Source organism: Schistocerca piceifrons, chromosome 8, assembly GCF_021461385.2.
Source record: "Schistocerca piceifrons isolate TAMUIC-IGC-003096 chromosome 8, iqSchPice1.1, whole genome shotgun sequence".
NCBI classification, from domain to species: Eukaryota; Metazoa; Arthropoda; class Insecta; order Orthoptera; family Acrididae; genus Schistocerca; species Schistocerca piceifrons.
Genome location: NC_060145.1, coordinates 9,940,870 through 9,958,662, shown reverse-complemented (window position 1 = coordinate 9,958,662; position 17,793 = coordinate 9,940,870). Strand labels below are relative to the sequence as shown.

Sequence of the window (17,793 nt, the reverse complement as noted above, 5' to 3'; positions counted from 1 at the left end):
AAAAGTAACAATTAAGTTCAAACACCTCCATCTTCAAAATGATAGTTTTAGACCATCCCCACATAGTGAACTCAAAAGAATCTGATAATTTCACATTAATCCCACTGATAATTGTTTGCTTATTCAAGAGTGTTACTTAATATTGATTTCTTGATATAGGTATTACTTTCCAAGAATTCCTGATGAACTGCTATGGATAAGAAATCCATTTCAAGAGGACAACCTTAAAAAGTTAAAACTGTTGGCATCTGCAGAAGAATCCCTGATAGAACAATCATGTGATTCTTCTGTGAAAACTTTATTTCGAGAATTAAGCCAAATCCCATTTTGAATCAAATTAACCCTGTGGCGCATGAATTTCACTGCAATGGACAACTTTTAATGGTCAATTCTCTGGTGTTTTCATTCAGTCATGAGGCTGCAAATGCATGCAGGACACAACACTAGTAGGGAGTGCCCACTGCAGTGACTGTGTGCATTTGCAGCCTCAGGACTGATTGAAAATGCCAAAGAAGCGACCATCAACAGCTGTCCACTGTAGTGGACGCAATGCGCCACAGCATTAAAGGGAGAGTATAGAGTGCTTGCAAACATAGCTATGAAGGAACTAATGGGATTCACAACTACTTACTTATGTGAATATGCTTGTTCTACCTTACTTTAAAAAATAAAAAAATATACAAAACAAATATAGAAACAAGCTTTGCATGGAAAACAATTTACAACTAAAACAAACAAGCTTCAATCCAGATATAGAAAGTCTCATTAACAACAAGACTAAGCAATACCACAAATCTCATTAAGTTCACCATTGAATTTGCATGAAATACAATTCTTATGTGCAAAAATATTGTTTTTTTTCTTTATGTTCCCTTCACCATTTTCAAAATTACTCAGCAAAACATTTTTTGATACAATACGAAGTTCAGTTTCAAACTATATATAATTTTTATATTACCATTAACTACTGTGTAGTGACTGTAGTGGTAGAGTATACATATGTATATACCGGATTGCAAAAATATTTCCAAAAAATTAGTGGGTCGCATTACAGAAAAGTTTGGAATTACTGGTCTACAGGTGATCTTTCTAACAACCCAGAATCCTAAACTCTTCACACGTTTGCGATTGACTGATATCTTCCCGTTTTGCAGAGGGTTAGATACCCTATTCACATTTCTTGAAAACCTCAAATACCTTCTGCTCCCTTCACCCAGTCCTCAGTCCAGCAAGCCACCTTCCTTTATGACTACCTCCAATTGACTGGATGGCTTCATCAGAATCTCCATCCACATCAACAATACCTCCATTTCAACAGCTACCACCCATTCCCCGCCAAGAAGTCTCTTTCATACAGATTAACCACCTGTGTTTGTTGACAAGAAGTTGTCGTCCTCTAAATACGCCGAGGGTCATATACCCCCTGACCGACCACAATGGTGTGCTCCCCCTCAGTACTCCACATCAGCTAGGGTTGGAGCAACTGAATCTTGTTCCCTGCCAGGGTTTCAACTACAGTTCGCCTTGTCCTGAAGCGACAAATATTCTTCGCACCCATCCCACAACGGTAGTCCGCAGTCCATCCAACCTACACAGTACCCTCACCCATTTCTACTCTGTACTTGCTCCCAACCCATTGCCCCACCTCTGTAATAGACTTAGATGCATGACCTGTTCCACACGTCCTCTCACTACCACCTACTCCAGTCTCATCAGTCATCTCCTAACCTGTCAAAGGCAGAGTCATGTTGTCTACCGACTAACCTGCAACCAATGTGCGACATATGCTGTGCATTTGGCTGCCAACTGTCAATCTGCGTAAAATGCCATCACTAAACTGTGGCCAAGAGAGAGTTGACCCATCCAGTTGACGATCATGCTACCACCATTTGGTTGACTTTAAATCCTTGCTTCACAACCTGTACCATCTAGAGTCTTGTTACTAACACCAGCTTTTCTGAACTGCTTAGGTTTTTCTGAACTCTGCCTGCAACATATCCTTTGGTCTCATAATCCTTAAGGACCACAACCTTTGTTGGTCCCTCCTTGCTCCCATTCCAGCCTCCCGATACCTTCTATTGGCCAAATGTGCCTACACAACCCCGTTTTCAATCTCTGCTGCTTCTTCTCTCCTCTCCTTCCCCTTGCTTCCACTTTAGCCTTAAACGTGCTGTCAGTCCCTCCCTCACCCCCGCCCCCTCCCAAAGCACACTTACACAGTCCTCTTACCTTCACTGCTTCTCTCCTTCCCACAGCACAGCCTCCTGATGCAGCACTTAGCAGTCCACCATCCTGTCCATACATAGTCTCACAGGTAGCATCATACAATCTTCCCTCATCCAGGCTCAGTTCAAGATCATTTTTCCACACAAGTGACTTACCATTTGGCACTGAACAGTCAGTCTCTCCTGCTCCTGCCGTCCAGTAAGTCTCCGGTGACCCTGGGCAACTTTTCCGTGACTCTCTCCACTTAGATGTCACCAGCCTTTTCCTTCATCCCTATTCCTTGCTCTTCAACCTTTTTGCCAAGAGGAGCAACCACTGGCTCAAAAACTTACACATTTCCTTAAATTTTGTAAATTTGCTTCTGTCACTGCTTAATGAGAAGATTTTTTTATCTACCCACTTATGTTAAATTTACAATATCTAATATTTTAAAGCTAAAAGTTGTGTATCCAGTCCAATAGTGTTTAACATTTGGTATGGAAACAGTGTTAACTGTTACTGTGTGAGAGACCATTGTGAATTTACTTTGTAAGAATCCTTTGGATGTTGAATGAGACTAGAGAGCATAAGGGGTCGAGCGACTCGATTGGTAATAGGTCTGTTCATTAAGGTGACAGTTGCACCTATATAATTTTAATTTTGTTCTAAAATGTGGAGAAGGATAAATAATTTACCTAGTGTTTTAGAGCCTGGAAAATATCTAGGGAATACTGAAATGCTACTCATATGCAGGGGCTCAGGACTTTGAATTTTGCTATGTGATGTTGAGGTGATTGCTTTTATTAGGTTGATGCATAAGTTCATAGCATTTTTGTTTTGCTTGTTGGCATTTTGGTTGCTATGGGTTTATTTATCAACTGTCATTTTTTATTTGTAGTTCACCCTTTCTATTTGAGTTTATATATTGTCATTTGGAGATAGCGAGTGGAGCTGTGGACACTAGAAAATGGAGTGCCAAATAGAGAGATCAGAACATTACCAACATATTCTTCTGTTTGAGTTCAGTAGAGGGGTGATGGCAGGGGAGGCAGCCAGAAACATTGCCTCATGTATGGGGATAATGCCACTGGACAGTGCACAGCACGAAAACGGTTTTCTCATTTTAAGGAGGATTGTTTTGACATTAATGACTCTCCATGTTCAGGAAGACCTTCGGGGTTTGATGATCATTTAAATGCATAAATCCACAATGAGCCAGTGTACTCAAGAACTGGCAAATTTGTAGTGAACTGTGATCATTCCACCATTGTGCGATATTTGCATGCAGGTTCAAAAATCTGATGTATGGGTACCCCATGTTCTCAGCCAAACTTGCAAAAATCTGCAGGTGACCCTATGTGCATCTCTGTGTGCTCCTCATCAGTTGGCTCATGAACATCACTAACCATTCCTATCCAATATTGTTACTGGTGAGGAGAAATGGTGTCTTTACGCAAAAATAAGGGAAAGAAAGGAATGGTTGAGCCCGAACAAAGCAGCAACGTCCTGTAGACTGATGCGCATCTACGAAAAATGATGTTATGCATCTGGTAGAACAGTGACAGTGTGATATACTATGAATTGCTTCCCCGAGATGTAACCATCACTGCTGACAATAATTGTTAACAACCACGACATTTTTCAGATGCAATCCAAGAACAACAACCAGGAAGTCTACACGGAGTGATGCTACTCCGCAATAACACCCGCACGCATATTGCTAGACTGGCAAAAACCACTATTCAGGAGCTGGGTTGGGAAGCCATTCCGCACACACCTTATATACCTGATCTTGCGCCCTCAAGATTTTCATCTTTTCTACTCTTTATTGAATGACCTTCAAGGAATTTCTTTTCTGGATGAAAATGTGCTCCAACCAGGGCACAAGTACTTTGCCTCAAAACTACATTTCTACAGTCATAGAATTGAAAAGTTACCGCAGCACTGGTAGAATGTTGTAAATTGCGAAGGAGAATGTATTAGTGATGACTAAATTTTCTATTACATGTATCTGATGTGTTTATTAAACTTACGGAAAAAAGCTACAAACTTGTGCACCAACCCAATTCTTGTGTGGAATTTTTTTTGAGTTGGTGCTAAATATGGCTCACATGAACCACATAATCAATGGCCATACACATAAGAGGCTACATTGTAAAGTTCCTGGGCATCTTCATAAATAAAAGTTGATGTACGTGACTACATTAACCAAAAGCTAGTTCTGCCTGCTTTGCATGCAGAAATCTGTCTCACTGTTTCAGCCTGCAGAAAGGATTGCTAGTTACTTTCACTTAGTTCTGCTGTGTGGCATAATCTTCCGGCGCACTGCAGCTAATACTTATTCTTCAGGACCATGCAATAAGAATTCTGTGAAAAGTTGATAAGTATCCTGTACAAACCTCTTCAGGAACCTAGGGATTCTTATACTTTTATGTCAATACACTATCTGATAAAAAGTAGGCGGACACCCCTATATAATGCAGAACTGATCACTAGATCTCATGAGCAGCAGACCTGCCAGTATAAAAAGATGTGGTGAGTCTTCTGCAGTAACAACAGAATGGGTCCATCAGGAGAGCTAAGTGACTTCAAATGTGGACTAGTCACTGGCTGTCACCTGAATAACGCATCGATCGGGGACATCTCGAATCTTCTAAGGATGCCCAAGTTGACTGTTTGTGAAGTGGAAACATGACAGAACAACCGTAGCTAAATCAAGACTAGGCAGACAGTCAGGACCATGGAGCACTGCGAAGGATAGTTGTAAAAAATTGCATGAAACCAGCGGAAGGAACCACTCATGAGTTCCAAAGTGCACAATGACTGTTCCTAGGGAGTTAAAGAATGGGTTACGATGGTTGAGCAGCTCCTCAAAAGCCACACATTTCTGTAATTGATGTTAAGCGACACTTGAGGTGGTGTAAAGAGCGACGACACTCAATAGTGGATGGCTGGAAACACCATACACTGTGGAAATCCAGTGCAATGGTTTGGGTTTAGCGAATGTCAGCGCAGTACCTGCCATCATGTGTAGTGCCAACAGTGCAGTCCAGAGGGGGTGATTATGTGGTATAAGGGTGTTTTTCCGTGTTAGATTATGGTCCCCTTAAGAAAAAACTAAATACTTTTTAGTTTCCAAGTAAAAATATTCTGGCGAACGCCAGAACCATAATAGAAGTATGTCAGTGATTTCAAAGCCAACGTATTTAATTTTCTTTATATTGATACTATACTGAGCAAGAAAGCAAGTGCAATCTGAAAACAGGTCGCAGTGTTCTGTGGGTACAGATATAATTATATTGTTTGCCGCGGTAGAGGTGTGAGGGCGAGAAGAGGTCAGACGGAGCATAGTCGCGCGTTTTCAGTCACTACACTCAGTTGTCCAAGTACACCAGCGAGTACAGATGTGATTACTGTCTTCGCTCTGAGGGAGCATAAAATGGACAAGGTGTTTTTTTTTTTTTTTTTTTTTTTTTTTTTTCCCTGCGACCGCTGAGCAAGGCTTTGCGACCTCCCAGGGGGTCACGACCTACAGGTTGAAAGAACACTGCTGTAGAGGAGCAATACGGGGACAATGGCTGCATAGTAATGCACTCTATTATAAAGAAGCATCTGTAAGCAAAGGTTTTTGGACAATGATGTTCATGAAATAGATTGGCCTCCACAGAGTTCCGACCTGAACCAAACAGAACATCTTTCGGATGAGTTAGAATGTCAATTTCACTCCAGACTACAATCTTCAACATCATTACGTACTCTGGTTTCAGCTCACAGGAAGCCATTCTGCACACATCTTATTCACCTGACCTTGCACCCTCAGATTTTCACCTTTCATTCCTCCACAAACATTCGGACACCTCATGAAAAGCATTCCCAGCAGAGTTCAAGTCAGAATAATGGACAATGGCGAACATATCCCATATTACATCCACTAATAGGTGTCTGGATACTTCCAATCAGATAGGAGTACTCTATAACGGTATTTGTGAATGTACATGAACTCGGTAACTCACAATCACAATACGAGAAATAGAAAGAGTTTCCATAATGGAGTCATCTCTAGGATTCCAATGAAGTTTTATTTTCCGATGCAAAAGTATATACTAAGTTGCCATTTGACATCAGGCTGCAAACTGAAAATCCCATGATTGGAGAAAGTGAAAACACCTCATTGCCACTCCTCTTACAGTTCATCAGAAAACTTGGGCTCAGGAATGCTAATTCTGCATAACAAATATCAGATAGATCCTAACTTCTCCAGTACATAGACAGGTGTTAAGTTACGTAAATGCTTTGTTTAAAATATTAGATGAGAACAGCAGCTAAGTAGTACAGGCGGAAGAACAGTGGCTCTTTCTCAAAATGCCTGTTTTTCCTCCGACATCCATACGTGAATAATCCAGCTATCATATTCATCATTTTGCTAAGATCAAAGTCAGTGTATTTTACAGAAGTTGCTTCTATCCGATAACATGTCGACTGCCACAAGGCTGCCAGTGGGCATACAGTGTCAGGCATCAGGCTCTGCTGTGTCTGCCAGCAACCTCGTAGCAGTCAACGTGTTGACAGGCACACACATAATCGGTTGTATGAATAAAACAGAGAATATACTTTATACTCAGAAGTTCGGAGAAAGTTCTCTGGTTGGCATGAATAAAGCGAGTCTGAGAATATACTTCACCCGAGTATGTTCTCAGTGTGGGTTGAAGGGTGGGGGAAGTTGCTCAAAGCAAAGTATATTCTCCGATTTCGTACGAATAAAGCCAAAGAAGTTTCTCACAAGCGGAGAACATTCTCTGTTTTTATGAGTGAGCTCCATAGCATACTTCGAGCTGAGTGAGTTGTGTTGGGTTGTGTTGTGATTAAGCGTTACCGAGTGTTTTTAGCGAAAATGGCGGAATTTATGTTTCTTGAAAGGCAAAAAAAGATATACGTAGTACGCAGGAACACAGAAGAAAGGAACTGTAGAAGTTTGTATAGATTTAACAGTCAAAACATTAATTGGCTGGCGAATCACTTTCTTCCGGAAAATCATGAAAGAAGAGGAGGCGCCCTTTCCAATGAATGCAAAATGAAAATATTTTTGCGCTATTTAGCGGATCCAGGTTTTCAGATAGGTGTAGGAGAAGATTTGGGAGTACACCAGACTACAGTATCACTAACATTTTGTTATGTTCTGCAACAGGTCAACAGGAAAGCACCGTTGTGGATCAGATTTCCGAGAAATATTAACGAACTAGAAACAGCGAAAGTTAAATGGCAATCGAGCTACAAGATTCCATGTGCGGTAGGGGCCCTAGACTGCCCTCACATACCTATAATGAAACCTTCTTCACATGGAGACGAATATGTCAATCGAAAGGGCTTTCCATCAATAAACGTGCAGGCGACGTGTGACAACAGTGAAATGTTTACGAGTGTTGATGCTTCATGGCCAGGGTCTGTACATGATGCTAGGATATGGAGAAACTCCGATGTCTATCGTATATTGCGTGAGAACCAGTGCAACGCCCTAATTTTAGGAGACGTGGTTAATGACACCATTTCAAAATCCAGAAACACCTGATGAGAGGGCATACAACAGACTTCACTCTAAGGAAAGGGTGATAATCGAACAGTGCTTTGGACAGGTGAAAAGGCGTTTCCCAATTCTGCAAAATAAAATAAGGCTTGCCCAAACAAAAATCCCCAGTGTGATAGTAGCCTGTTTTGTTTTGCACAACGTAGCAAAACATATAGGGGATGAGGATTTTGAGGCACCTAGTGATGACGACAACAATCTTCCAGTACTGGGAGAAGAGGAAGCAGCAAACGTACGTGTACGTGGAACAAATAGGAGACGGGAAATTGTAAATGTAATACGACAACTGTAATGTATGGGTGTCTGCCCAAACATTGAATAATTAAACCCAATTTGATATTTTTTGTAATTATTCCCAGTGCTCTGATGTTACGTAATAAAATGCTGTTAAGTGTTGTTTTTTTTTTTTTTTTTTTTTTTTTTTTTTTTTTTTTTTTTTTTTTTTTTTTTTTTTTTTTTTTTTTTTCATAGATTTTACTTTCAACAAAAATTGTTTAACATGTAACTATTTGGAACAGAGATACTACTGTAAATAGCTTTGGACACAACAGGTTAACATGAACTGCTGGAACCTTACTGTAATTTCTGTACTGTAACTTCAGCAGATTGATGGCACAAGTTATTATTTTACTTTACCAAAATTGTTCCAAGGATGTGGAGAAGGTATTTGCCACGTGCTACAGTGAATAAGTGCACAACTGTCTAACCTGCAGCATTTAAAATACAAACAAGTTAGGGTGAAGTGGGGTAAGTGTAACCACGTTTTGGCATAGTTCAACTTTGACACCAAATTTCCAACTTGTTATTGAAGATATGATTTTGAAATTTCTCATGCTTAAAGTTTGACTTACTGTCTTTTAAACAATACACATTTTGTTTTTGAAAAAAATAATAATAATAATAATATGGTCAAATAATTGTTTTCAAAATTTTGTGTTGTGAGATTACACTTTCCCCATGGTTCGGGGCAAGTGTAACCCCGCATTGTTGTACCCATACAGAGCATTGTAAAAGAGACTTGGGATAAGTGACCTGATTACCCAATTTTTACTGAATTTGAAGGTTTTTAAATTATTAAAATATCTTAAATTTTACTCAAGATATGAACTTTTTAGCACATATCTCTTTGTATATTATGAAATACACAGAAAATGTTAGCTAAACTAAAAAATAAGTGTTAGCCTAAACCATAAAACACTGAAACAGAATGCATCATAGATGATTTATTTTTGTTTTAGGCCAGTAATTTATTAGTTTAAATTCTACAAAAGTAATTTTTTTTCTTTACTAGGCAATTTAACAAAAATAATAAAATATGTAGCTTCAAGAGAAATTCACTTTATAAGTTCACTTTCTATTATTTTTCATGGAAATTGAACTAAAGTTGTAGGCAATTTGTATTTAATGCTAAACTGCCCTAATTCAACTTATTATATTCACACTTAGGCCCTAACTATTATTTAGTCACTGAACGTTGTATGAATCAAACGTAACACCAAATGTCAGGTATCCCTTGTGACCCAAAGTAGGCTCAGGCAGCACTGAAATGACATCAGAGGATGGAACTTCTGTCTCATCTCTTCTATCAGGCCAGTAGGATGTGGTGCCATGCTTTGTCTTATTTTTGCATCTGAGGAAAATCACTTCTGGATCTCCTAAATCACTAATTTTGGTAACTTTGCCAGTAAAATGAACTTTCTTACATTTTGTTGCAAAAGCTACCAGAACGTAGTTTCCAACTGTAATTTTATCTTTGGCTTCAAAAAAGTTTGCCTCTTCTTCTTCACAGTTTATCATTTCTTTCCTGAGATTGTCCATTGTTATTATGGTCCCATTTTCTTCATCACTACTTGTTAAAGGTAGGCCTCCTTCAGTTTCACATTCTTCACTTTTTGATTCAACTTCCAGTCTTTTTTCCTTGTTACCCACATGAGCAATCAGGGATTTTTTTTCTATAACATTCTGAGATGCCATTTCGGATAAAGTAACAGCACTTTGTGTGGAAGATTTACTTTTCATTACCAAGCCCTTTTTTATGCCAGTAATGCTTTTTTTGTTTTGCTTTCTCCTTATTATTCTTGTTTCCTTTAAAATCTTTTTCTTTATAGATGGCATCTTGAAAAGTGATAACTTCAGCTCCTGGTGCAATACTTTTCTTCTTTGTTTTACCAGTGGGACTACACTGTCAGACTGTTTCCAATAATAAGCTTTCAAATGACAAATCAGAAGTTCCAGAACATAATGAAACATTGGTTAGCTCGGGAATGGTTGAGAAAGAACTCTGATACTGGGAGAACTGCAGGGCTCAGTAGATGTAGGCCTATAAAATTCTGGATGTTGTTCAGCTGGAAGCTTCCCAAAAATCTGAGCAACTTTCTGTTAGGGACGTAGCTTCCACACAGTCCATGGCTGCATTATCGTTTTATCAATTACTTCTTTACTGTAAGGGAATATTCCTGCTTTTTGAAAACCACTTTTCAACAATTCAGGTGGTGTTTCATTCCATACAGCAGTGAGGAGATTGGAAAAGTCACGTTTGCTAATTTTTACCCCTTGATGATGTGTCTGGTGACGAGTTAACTTTTGGTCCCAAGTGGATTTCACACTCTTAAACACTGCTACATCCATTGGCTGCAGGACGAATTATCAGGTTCAACATTGTTGTCAGTCAAACAATGGTTCACATACTGTACTTTAATTGAAATGGCGACAATTTTTACAGTTGTGTGTCATATTTTATAAAAGGAAACGTGGTTTAAAAATATAGTAGACGTAAATAAAAAATAAAATATATCTCACACAAACTCAGTAGACCTACAAATCCAGCACATCAGGTATTCTGGTGTCCATGTGCACAGGAAGGCCAGTTTAGTTGATCTAGTGTGATGGCAAAAACAAGGTTACAGCTTAAATAAATAAATAGGTTCCAGTAAGTTTGTTTGGGGCAAGTGTAAAACCTGCAGCATTTAAAATAAAAACAAATTACTCTTTTTGCTTTACTTTACCAGAAATTGTTTCAAGGATGTGGTGAAGATACTGGCCAGACACAACAAAATAAGAGCATACACTTTTTTAAACATTTCAGATTGGATTATATTACTCTTATTGTTTCATTGAAAAGACATTTGTACTGAATAATTTTTGTAAGAAGATATGGAATTTGGTAAATAAGGAATGAAAATGAACATTCACTTTAAAAAGATGTTTTTATTAATAAAATTCATTATGTAAATAAGACACTACACATTTTATTGTTTGTCTTCTTCGCGCATCAATTTCTGCTGCCTTCGTTTGAGTATGTCCAATTGATACAATAGCACCAGCCTTTGCAGCTCTGGAGTAGACAAATTACGTGTCTCATCCGTTTCCATGTTTAATCGCCGATGTTTAAGCACACACTCATGCCACGAAGCAGGCGATTGTGAAGATACGACGACTTCGGGGCCCACGAGATCCGTATGGTCGGCTGGAACAATTAGTGGTAGCTGCAAAATTGACTCTTGTTCATACATGCAGTCTGTGTCAGCTACCTCCGAATTCCTTGGTGATGTAATGATAGAGGTGGAACCACCACCTACTGCACAAGCTCCTAATGAAAATTTAAAAAAAAAGTAATAGTAGTGTGTCAGGATTCAGTTTCTAGTTAGTAAATATACCAAACATGTTTACCCAGAAATGTGGGAGAGGTTTGTCCAATTTCATGCATAGTACACTGTGATACTTTTACTGAAAAGTGGTGATATAGTAGACGAAATTTACCAAACTGTTTCATTTTCACATGTTAAAAATACGTATTTGTCTGAATCACAATTTCAAAGCATTAAGCGCGTAATTAAAAAATGGAAAAGTATGGGACTTACCAGGAACTCTGTGGATAGTTGGGTTGCAGTCATCTCCGTCCAAAAACTTTAAAAATATCTGCTCCCAATTTTTCAGGGAAATCTTGATGTTTCCCGTCTTATTCACATCCGTTTTCGCCTTGATACGGGATTTCATATTGTGCAGTTTCTTCATTATCTGCACGTCCGTTATTTCTTTCCCGAAATTAACCATATAACGGTGTTGCACTTCTTTAAGACAATCCGCTTTCTCTCTTCTTGCGGCCGGAGCTTGTGATTTGCCGATAATTGCGGGGTAATCTTTAATAATGTTAACAAACGCTAATTCTGAGTCTTCCATTTCGGCACAGAAACAATTTCAGAAAACTTTCGCTAACACAAAACACACGCAAAGTCGCAAACGAAACAAACTGAGAACCAAAGATGTTGGATTTTAATCTCTTTGCTGAGAACTTACTCAGTAAGGAGGGGAGGTAGAGAGAAAGTACTCCAGGGTCAGAGATTATGCTTCCTAGTTTTTATTCATACGAAACTGAGAACTTTCTTTGAGAATGTTCTTTTGCTCTGAGTATCAACTCCGGAGAATGTTCTCGTTTTTATTCATACAACCCAATGTATAACTTGACTCATTTTACATCCCAGAAAGTTGTTCATGATGGAATTTACATAACACAATGTGAATAAAAGGATAATCACATTCTACTTGTGCCACAGCTTGTGACAAGAAAAGTAAGGCTATTGTACTCTGGGTAGTTAGGAGACTGAAGACCTTTAAGCTTTGAAAAGTGCCTGTTCTTGCAACTATTTGTTCCCTGCACACTTTGGATGCTTCTTGAAGAGGGGTCAGGTATTGTTAGCACATCTTTCTGAATCTCCTTAAATGGGATACACAGTCGCAGATAATTCCTCTTCATACAGTGCTTACAGCAGATGCACCTGCATATTTGGCTTAAGCTACAGTTAGCTACTACCAAGGCACACAGCAAATGATTACATTGATTTCTGAACTATTAAAAACTTAAACTTCAAGCAAGGTTGTAGTCTGGCTACTGAAGTGTGCAGTTAACTGGAGACAATTTTTTTCCAAAATCTGGTTACTGTAATGGTTCTAGGAGAAGAGGAGTGAGGGGAGGTAGGATAACTGAATTGGAATAAAATGGGCTTTAACACATTGACTGCCACATGCTTAGTGATGGATGTCTCACAGCCAGACTAAGCCCATGGAATCAGGTGCGAGGCTCTGCTGTGCCCGACAGCAACAACACGAAGTAGGCATGTGGTTCTGCTGTGGCCAGCAGCATCTACATGGCAGTCAGTGTTTAAGAAAGTACTCAAGATGTTGGAAGAATTCCAGACTCTTAATTGCTGCGGTAATTATGACCGACAGACAAGAGCCATTGGTGGTTTCGGTTCTTAATCATTGTAACACATGTTGATGGTTGCATTGCCATGGTTTGAAGAATTGTGCAACCATGTTACTTTCCACAGCTCTAATGAGATACAAATACTCTCTTCACCAGTTTTGTTAACTGTGAGAACTCATACTGGTTAATGTTACAAAACTGACAATATAAGTAATGAACATTCTAACAGTTGGGTCCTCGAGTGCACAAAAATACAATCCCATGGTAAGGTACTATTTTATTAATAGCATTGACAAAGTGCTTAGTAGACTCAGTAGACTGCATAGTCATAATTCACTTCACACATGGGTCACTTAAGGCCCTTCTATCACAGTGAGTACACCCTAGAAGACTCAAGTACTTTTAGTCATGTTTCACTGCTTCCTTTGTTACAAATGTGCAGCAGTCTCAACTGAGCAGTCTCCACTGACCTTCCATGTCACTGCACTTTATTTATCTTTCCTGTTTTACAGTTTCTTCTAGTTATCAGCTACTCTATGCAGCAGGTTGTCAGAATCTGGATATGTTTTGTTGCAGTTAGATTCCGCTAAAATATCAGATGAACTGTACTGTACCTTTTTCCTTTCTTTCCTTCCCTTTTTAGCTTCCTATTTTATCAGACAGCACCATATGCATTTGTAGATTGGTCATATATATATATATATATATATATATATGAATATAATAGAGGGAAACATTCCACGTGGGAAAATATATCTATATCTATATATATATATATATATATATATATATATATATATATATATATATATATATATATATATATATATATATATATATATATATACTCCTGGAAATGGAAAAAAGAACACATTGACACCGGTGTGTCAGACCCACCATACTTGCTCCGGACACTGCGAGAGGGCTGTACAAGCAATGATCACACGCACGGCACAGCGGACACACCAGGAACCGCGGTGTTGGCCGTCGAATGGCGCTAGCTGCGCAGCATTTGTGCACCGCCGCCGTCAGTGTCAGCCAGTTTGCTGTGGCATACGGAGCTCCATCGCAGTCTTTAACACTGGTAGCATGCCGCGACAGCGTGGACGTGAACCGTATGTGCAGTTGACGGACTTTGAGCGAGGGCGTATAGTGGGCATGCGGGAGGCCGGGTGGACGTACCGCCGAATTTCTCAACACGTGGGGCGTGAGGTCTCCACAGTACATCGATGTTGTCGCCAGTGGTCGGCGGAAGGTGCACGTGCCCGTCGACCTGGGACCGGACCGCAGCGACGCACGGATGCACGCCAAGACCGTAGGATCCTACGCAGTGCCGTAGGGGACCGCACCGCCACTTCCCAGCAAATTAGGGACACTGTTGCTCCTGGGGTATCGGCGAGGACCATTCGCAACCGTCTCCATGAAGCTGGGCTATGGTCCCGCACACCGTTAGGCTGTCTTCCGCTCGCGCCCCAACATCGTGCAGCCCGCCTCCAGTAGTATCGCGACAGGCGTGAATGGAGGGACGAATGGAGACGTGTCGCCTTCAACGATGAGAGTCGCTTCTGCCTTGGTGCCAATGGTGGTCGTATGCGTGTTTGGCGCCGTGCAGGTGAGCGCCACAATCAGGGCTGCATACGACCGAGGCACACAGGGCCAACACCCGGTATCATGGTGTGGGGAGCGATCTTCTACACTGGCCGTACACCACTGGTGATCGTCGAGGGGACACTGAATAGTGCAAGGTACATCCAAACCGTCATCGAACCCATCGTTCTACCATTCCTAGACCGGCAAGGGAACTTGCTGTTCCAACAGGACAATGCACGTCCGCATGTATCCCGTGCCACCCAACGTGCTCTAGAAGGTGTAAGTCAACTACCCTGGCCAGCAAGATCTCCGGATCTGTCGCCCATTGAGCATGTTTGGGACTGGATGAAGCGGCGTCTCACGCGGTCTGCACGTCCAGCACGAACGCTGGTCCAACTGAGGCGCCAGGTGGAAATGGCATGGCAAGCCGTTCCACAGGACTACATCCAGCAGCTCTACGATCGTCTCCATGGGAGAATAGCAGCCTGCATTGCTGCGAAAGGTGGATATACACTGTACTAGTGCCGACATTGTGCATGCTCTGTTGCCTGTGTCTATGTGCCTGTGGTTCTGTCAGTGTGATCATGTGATGTATCTGACCCCAGGAATGTGTCAATAAAGTTTCCCCTTCCTGGGACAATGAATTCACGGTGTTCTTATTTCAATTTCCCGGAGTGTATATATATATACACAAAGATGAGGTGACTTACCGAACAAAAGCGCTGGCAGGTCGATAGACACACAAACAAACACAAACATACACACAAAATTCTAGCTTTCGCAACCAATGGTTGCCTCGTCAGGAAAGAGGGAAGGAGAAGGAAAGACAAAAGGATATGGGTTTTAAGGGAGAGGGTAAGGAGTCATTCCAATCCCGGGAGCGGAAAGACTTACCTTAGGGGGAAAAAAGGACAGGTATACACTCGCACACACACACATATCCATCCACACATACACAGACACAAGCAGACATTTGTAAAGGCAAAGAGTTTGGGCAGAGATGTCAGTCGGGGCGGATGTACAGAGGCAAAGATGAAGTTGAAAGACAGGTGAGGTATGAGCGGCGGCAAATTGAAATTAGAAATTAGCGGAGATTGAGGCCTGGCGGATAGCGAGAAGAAAGGATATGCTGAAGGGCAAGTTCCCATCTCCGGAGTTCTGACAGGTTGGTGTTAGTGGGAAGTATCCAGATAACCCGGACAGTGTAACACTGTGCCAAGATGTGCTGGCCGTGCACCAAGGCATGTTTAGCCACAGGGTGATCCTCATTACCAACAAACACTGTCTGCCTGTGTCCATTCATGCGAATGGACAGTTTGTTGCTGGTCATTCCCACATAGAACGCTTCACAGTGTAGGCAGGTCAGTTGGTAAATCACGTGGGTCCTTTCACACGTGGCTCTGCCTTTGATCGTGTACACCTTCCGGGTTACAGGACTGGAATAGGTGGTGGTGGGAGGGTGCATGGGACAGGTTTTACACCGGGGGCGGTTACAGGGGTAGGAGCCAGAGGGTAGGGAAGGTGGTTTGGGGATTTCATAGGGATGAACTAAGAGGTTGCGAAGGTTAGGTGGACGGCGGAAAGACACTCTTGGTGGAGTGGGGAGGATTTCATGAAGGATGGATCTCATTTCAGGGCAGGATTTGAGGAAGTCGTATCCCTGCTGGAGAGCCACATTCAGAATCTGATCCAGTCCCGGAAAGTATCCTGTCACAAGTGGGGCACTTTTGGGGTTCTTCTGTGGAAGGTTCCGGGTTTGAGGAGATGAGGATGTGGCTCTGGTTATTTGCTTCTGTACCAGGTCGGGAGGGTAGTTACGGGATGCAAAAGCTGTTTTCAGGTTGTTGGTGTAATGGTTCAAGGATTCCGGACTGGAGCAGATTCGTTTGCCACGAAGACCTAGGCTGTAGGGAAGGGACCGTTTGATGTGGAATGGGTGGCAGCTGTCACATCATGCACTGGTGCTGCTGTTCGCTGTGTGGTCTCAGCTCTCCGAGGCTGTGTGTGTGTGTGTGTGTGTGTGTGTGTGTGTGTGTGTGTGTGTGTGTGTGTGTGTCAGCACAGCATTTAAGATACTGGATGCCATGAAGAGAGCTAAAATCCACATCCCACCATTTAGATGTTTCTAGCTGTTTCACAAAATCAATTTATATAAGAGTCTTCAATGAGCCCATTCTCATTTGGATATTACACCCTATCTCATCTTTATCAGTGAAGACAATTCAGAAATAACCTGTCTTTTGGTTTCAAGCATAATGCCCTTGGAGGATGCTTGGTGTGGTTCCATCCCTTCTTTATTTAAAAACAACAAAGCTCTAACAAATCCCACCAATGACTGAACATATGTACAGGGATTCAGCTGCCCCTACCAATATTTTATGCACCCCATAATTCTATATCTCACCTTCAAAAACCACAAGAGTTTTCGCATTCTCTCTCTCACTATACATAACGTAGTTATATTTTGTACTGGGATATGTTTTAGCTGGCTTATTGGAGCTTTATCAAATGTAACAGTGGCACTGTACATTGTCCATTACTACTGTTGTATTCTAAAGAATATTTTTAACAAATTAGAAAACTGTGGTATTTATTTCCTCATGAGTTACTTTGCTTTCTGGAACAAATAAACAGTTTAAAATGAAGAAGCAAGCCAATTTTGTTGTTCTTTTGGTTGCGCACAGTGCAGCCACTGTTTTTCAATGCATGACATCCATTACCTGATGCCTCGCAAAACCTCAACTACATGCTCCTCACTGCATGCAGGTATTGGTATCTCCAAACCCATGTCTACTTTTCTCAGCGGGAAAAGTCAGATTTAATACTTTCACACAAATCTGCAATTTTGTTCCCTGATTATAATTTCCCCTCTAACCCTTGATACGTATGAAGCTGATGATTGTGTTCTTCGATAACCTCTTTTAGGGCGAACCTTGTCTTGAGACACATACTTCTACCATATCACCACTAACACAAAAAGCACTAAACCACAGCAACAATTGAAGCACACAAAGGATTCCACAACTTGAGAAAACTACACTACACGATGGCCGAGGAACGTGGCAGCAACTGATGCTCAACATCATGGGCTTTATCAGGCTACTGCAAAAACATTTTTATGTTGAAATGGTCTCCCCCCTTTTCTGAAAAGGATAAGAACTTTACACAAAACCTACTACATACAATTTAGTTCAGTCTTTGGACACAAAGCTAA

At 41.0% G+C, this 17,793-nt stretch overlaps 2 protein-coding genes across 7 annotated transcripts in view; one reads left to right on the top strand and one right to left on the bottom strand.

Annotated features, from left to right (window-relative positions):
* LOC124711160 overlaps positions 1-744 on the top strand; it is a 72,618-nt gene extending 71,874 nt beyond the window's left edge. For all 6 annotated transcript variants that reach the window (XR_007005433.1, XR_007005434.1, XR_007005431.1 and 3 more), the window contains one exon: positions 160-744. Coding sequence is in view for 2 of the 6 variants with exons in the window: in XM_047241072.1 (XP_047097028.1) it covers positions 160-200 (41 nt within the window). In the remaining 4 variants the exon portion in view is untranslated. The remainder of the gene's footprint in view (positions 1-159) is intronic.
* A 10,229-nt stretch (positions 745-10,973) lies between these two features.
* Positions 10,974-13,664, bottom strand: LOC124711803. Its single transcript, XM_047242025.1, has 2 exons — positions 11,647-13,664; positions 10,974-11,375 (listed from the first exon to the last, which is right to left on the bottom strand). Exons 1-2 carry the CDS (start codon positions 11,963-11,965, stop codon positions 11,035-11,037), a joined length of 660 nt encoding a protein of 219 aa, XP_047097981.1. The 5' UTR covers positions 11,966-13,664; the 3' UTR covers positions 10,974-11,034.
* Between the last annotated feature and the right edge of the window lie 4,129 nt (positions 13,665-17,793).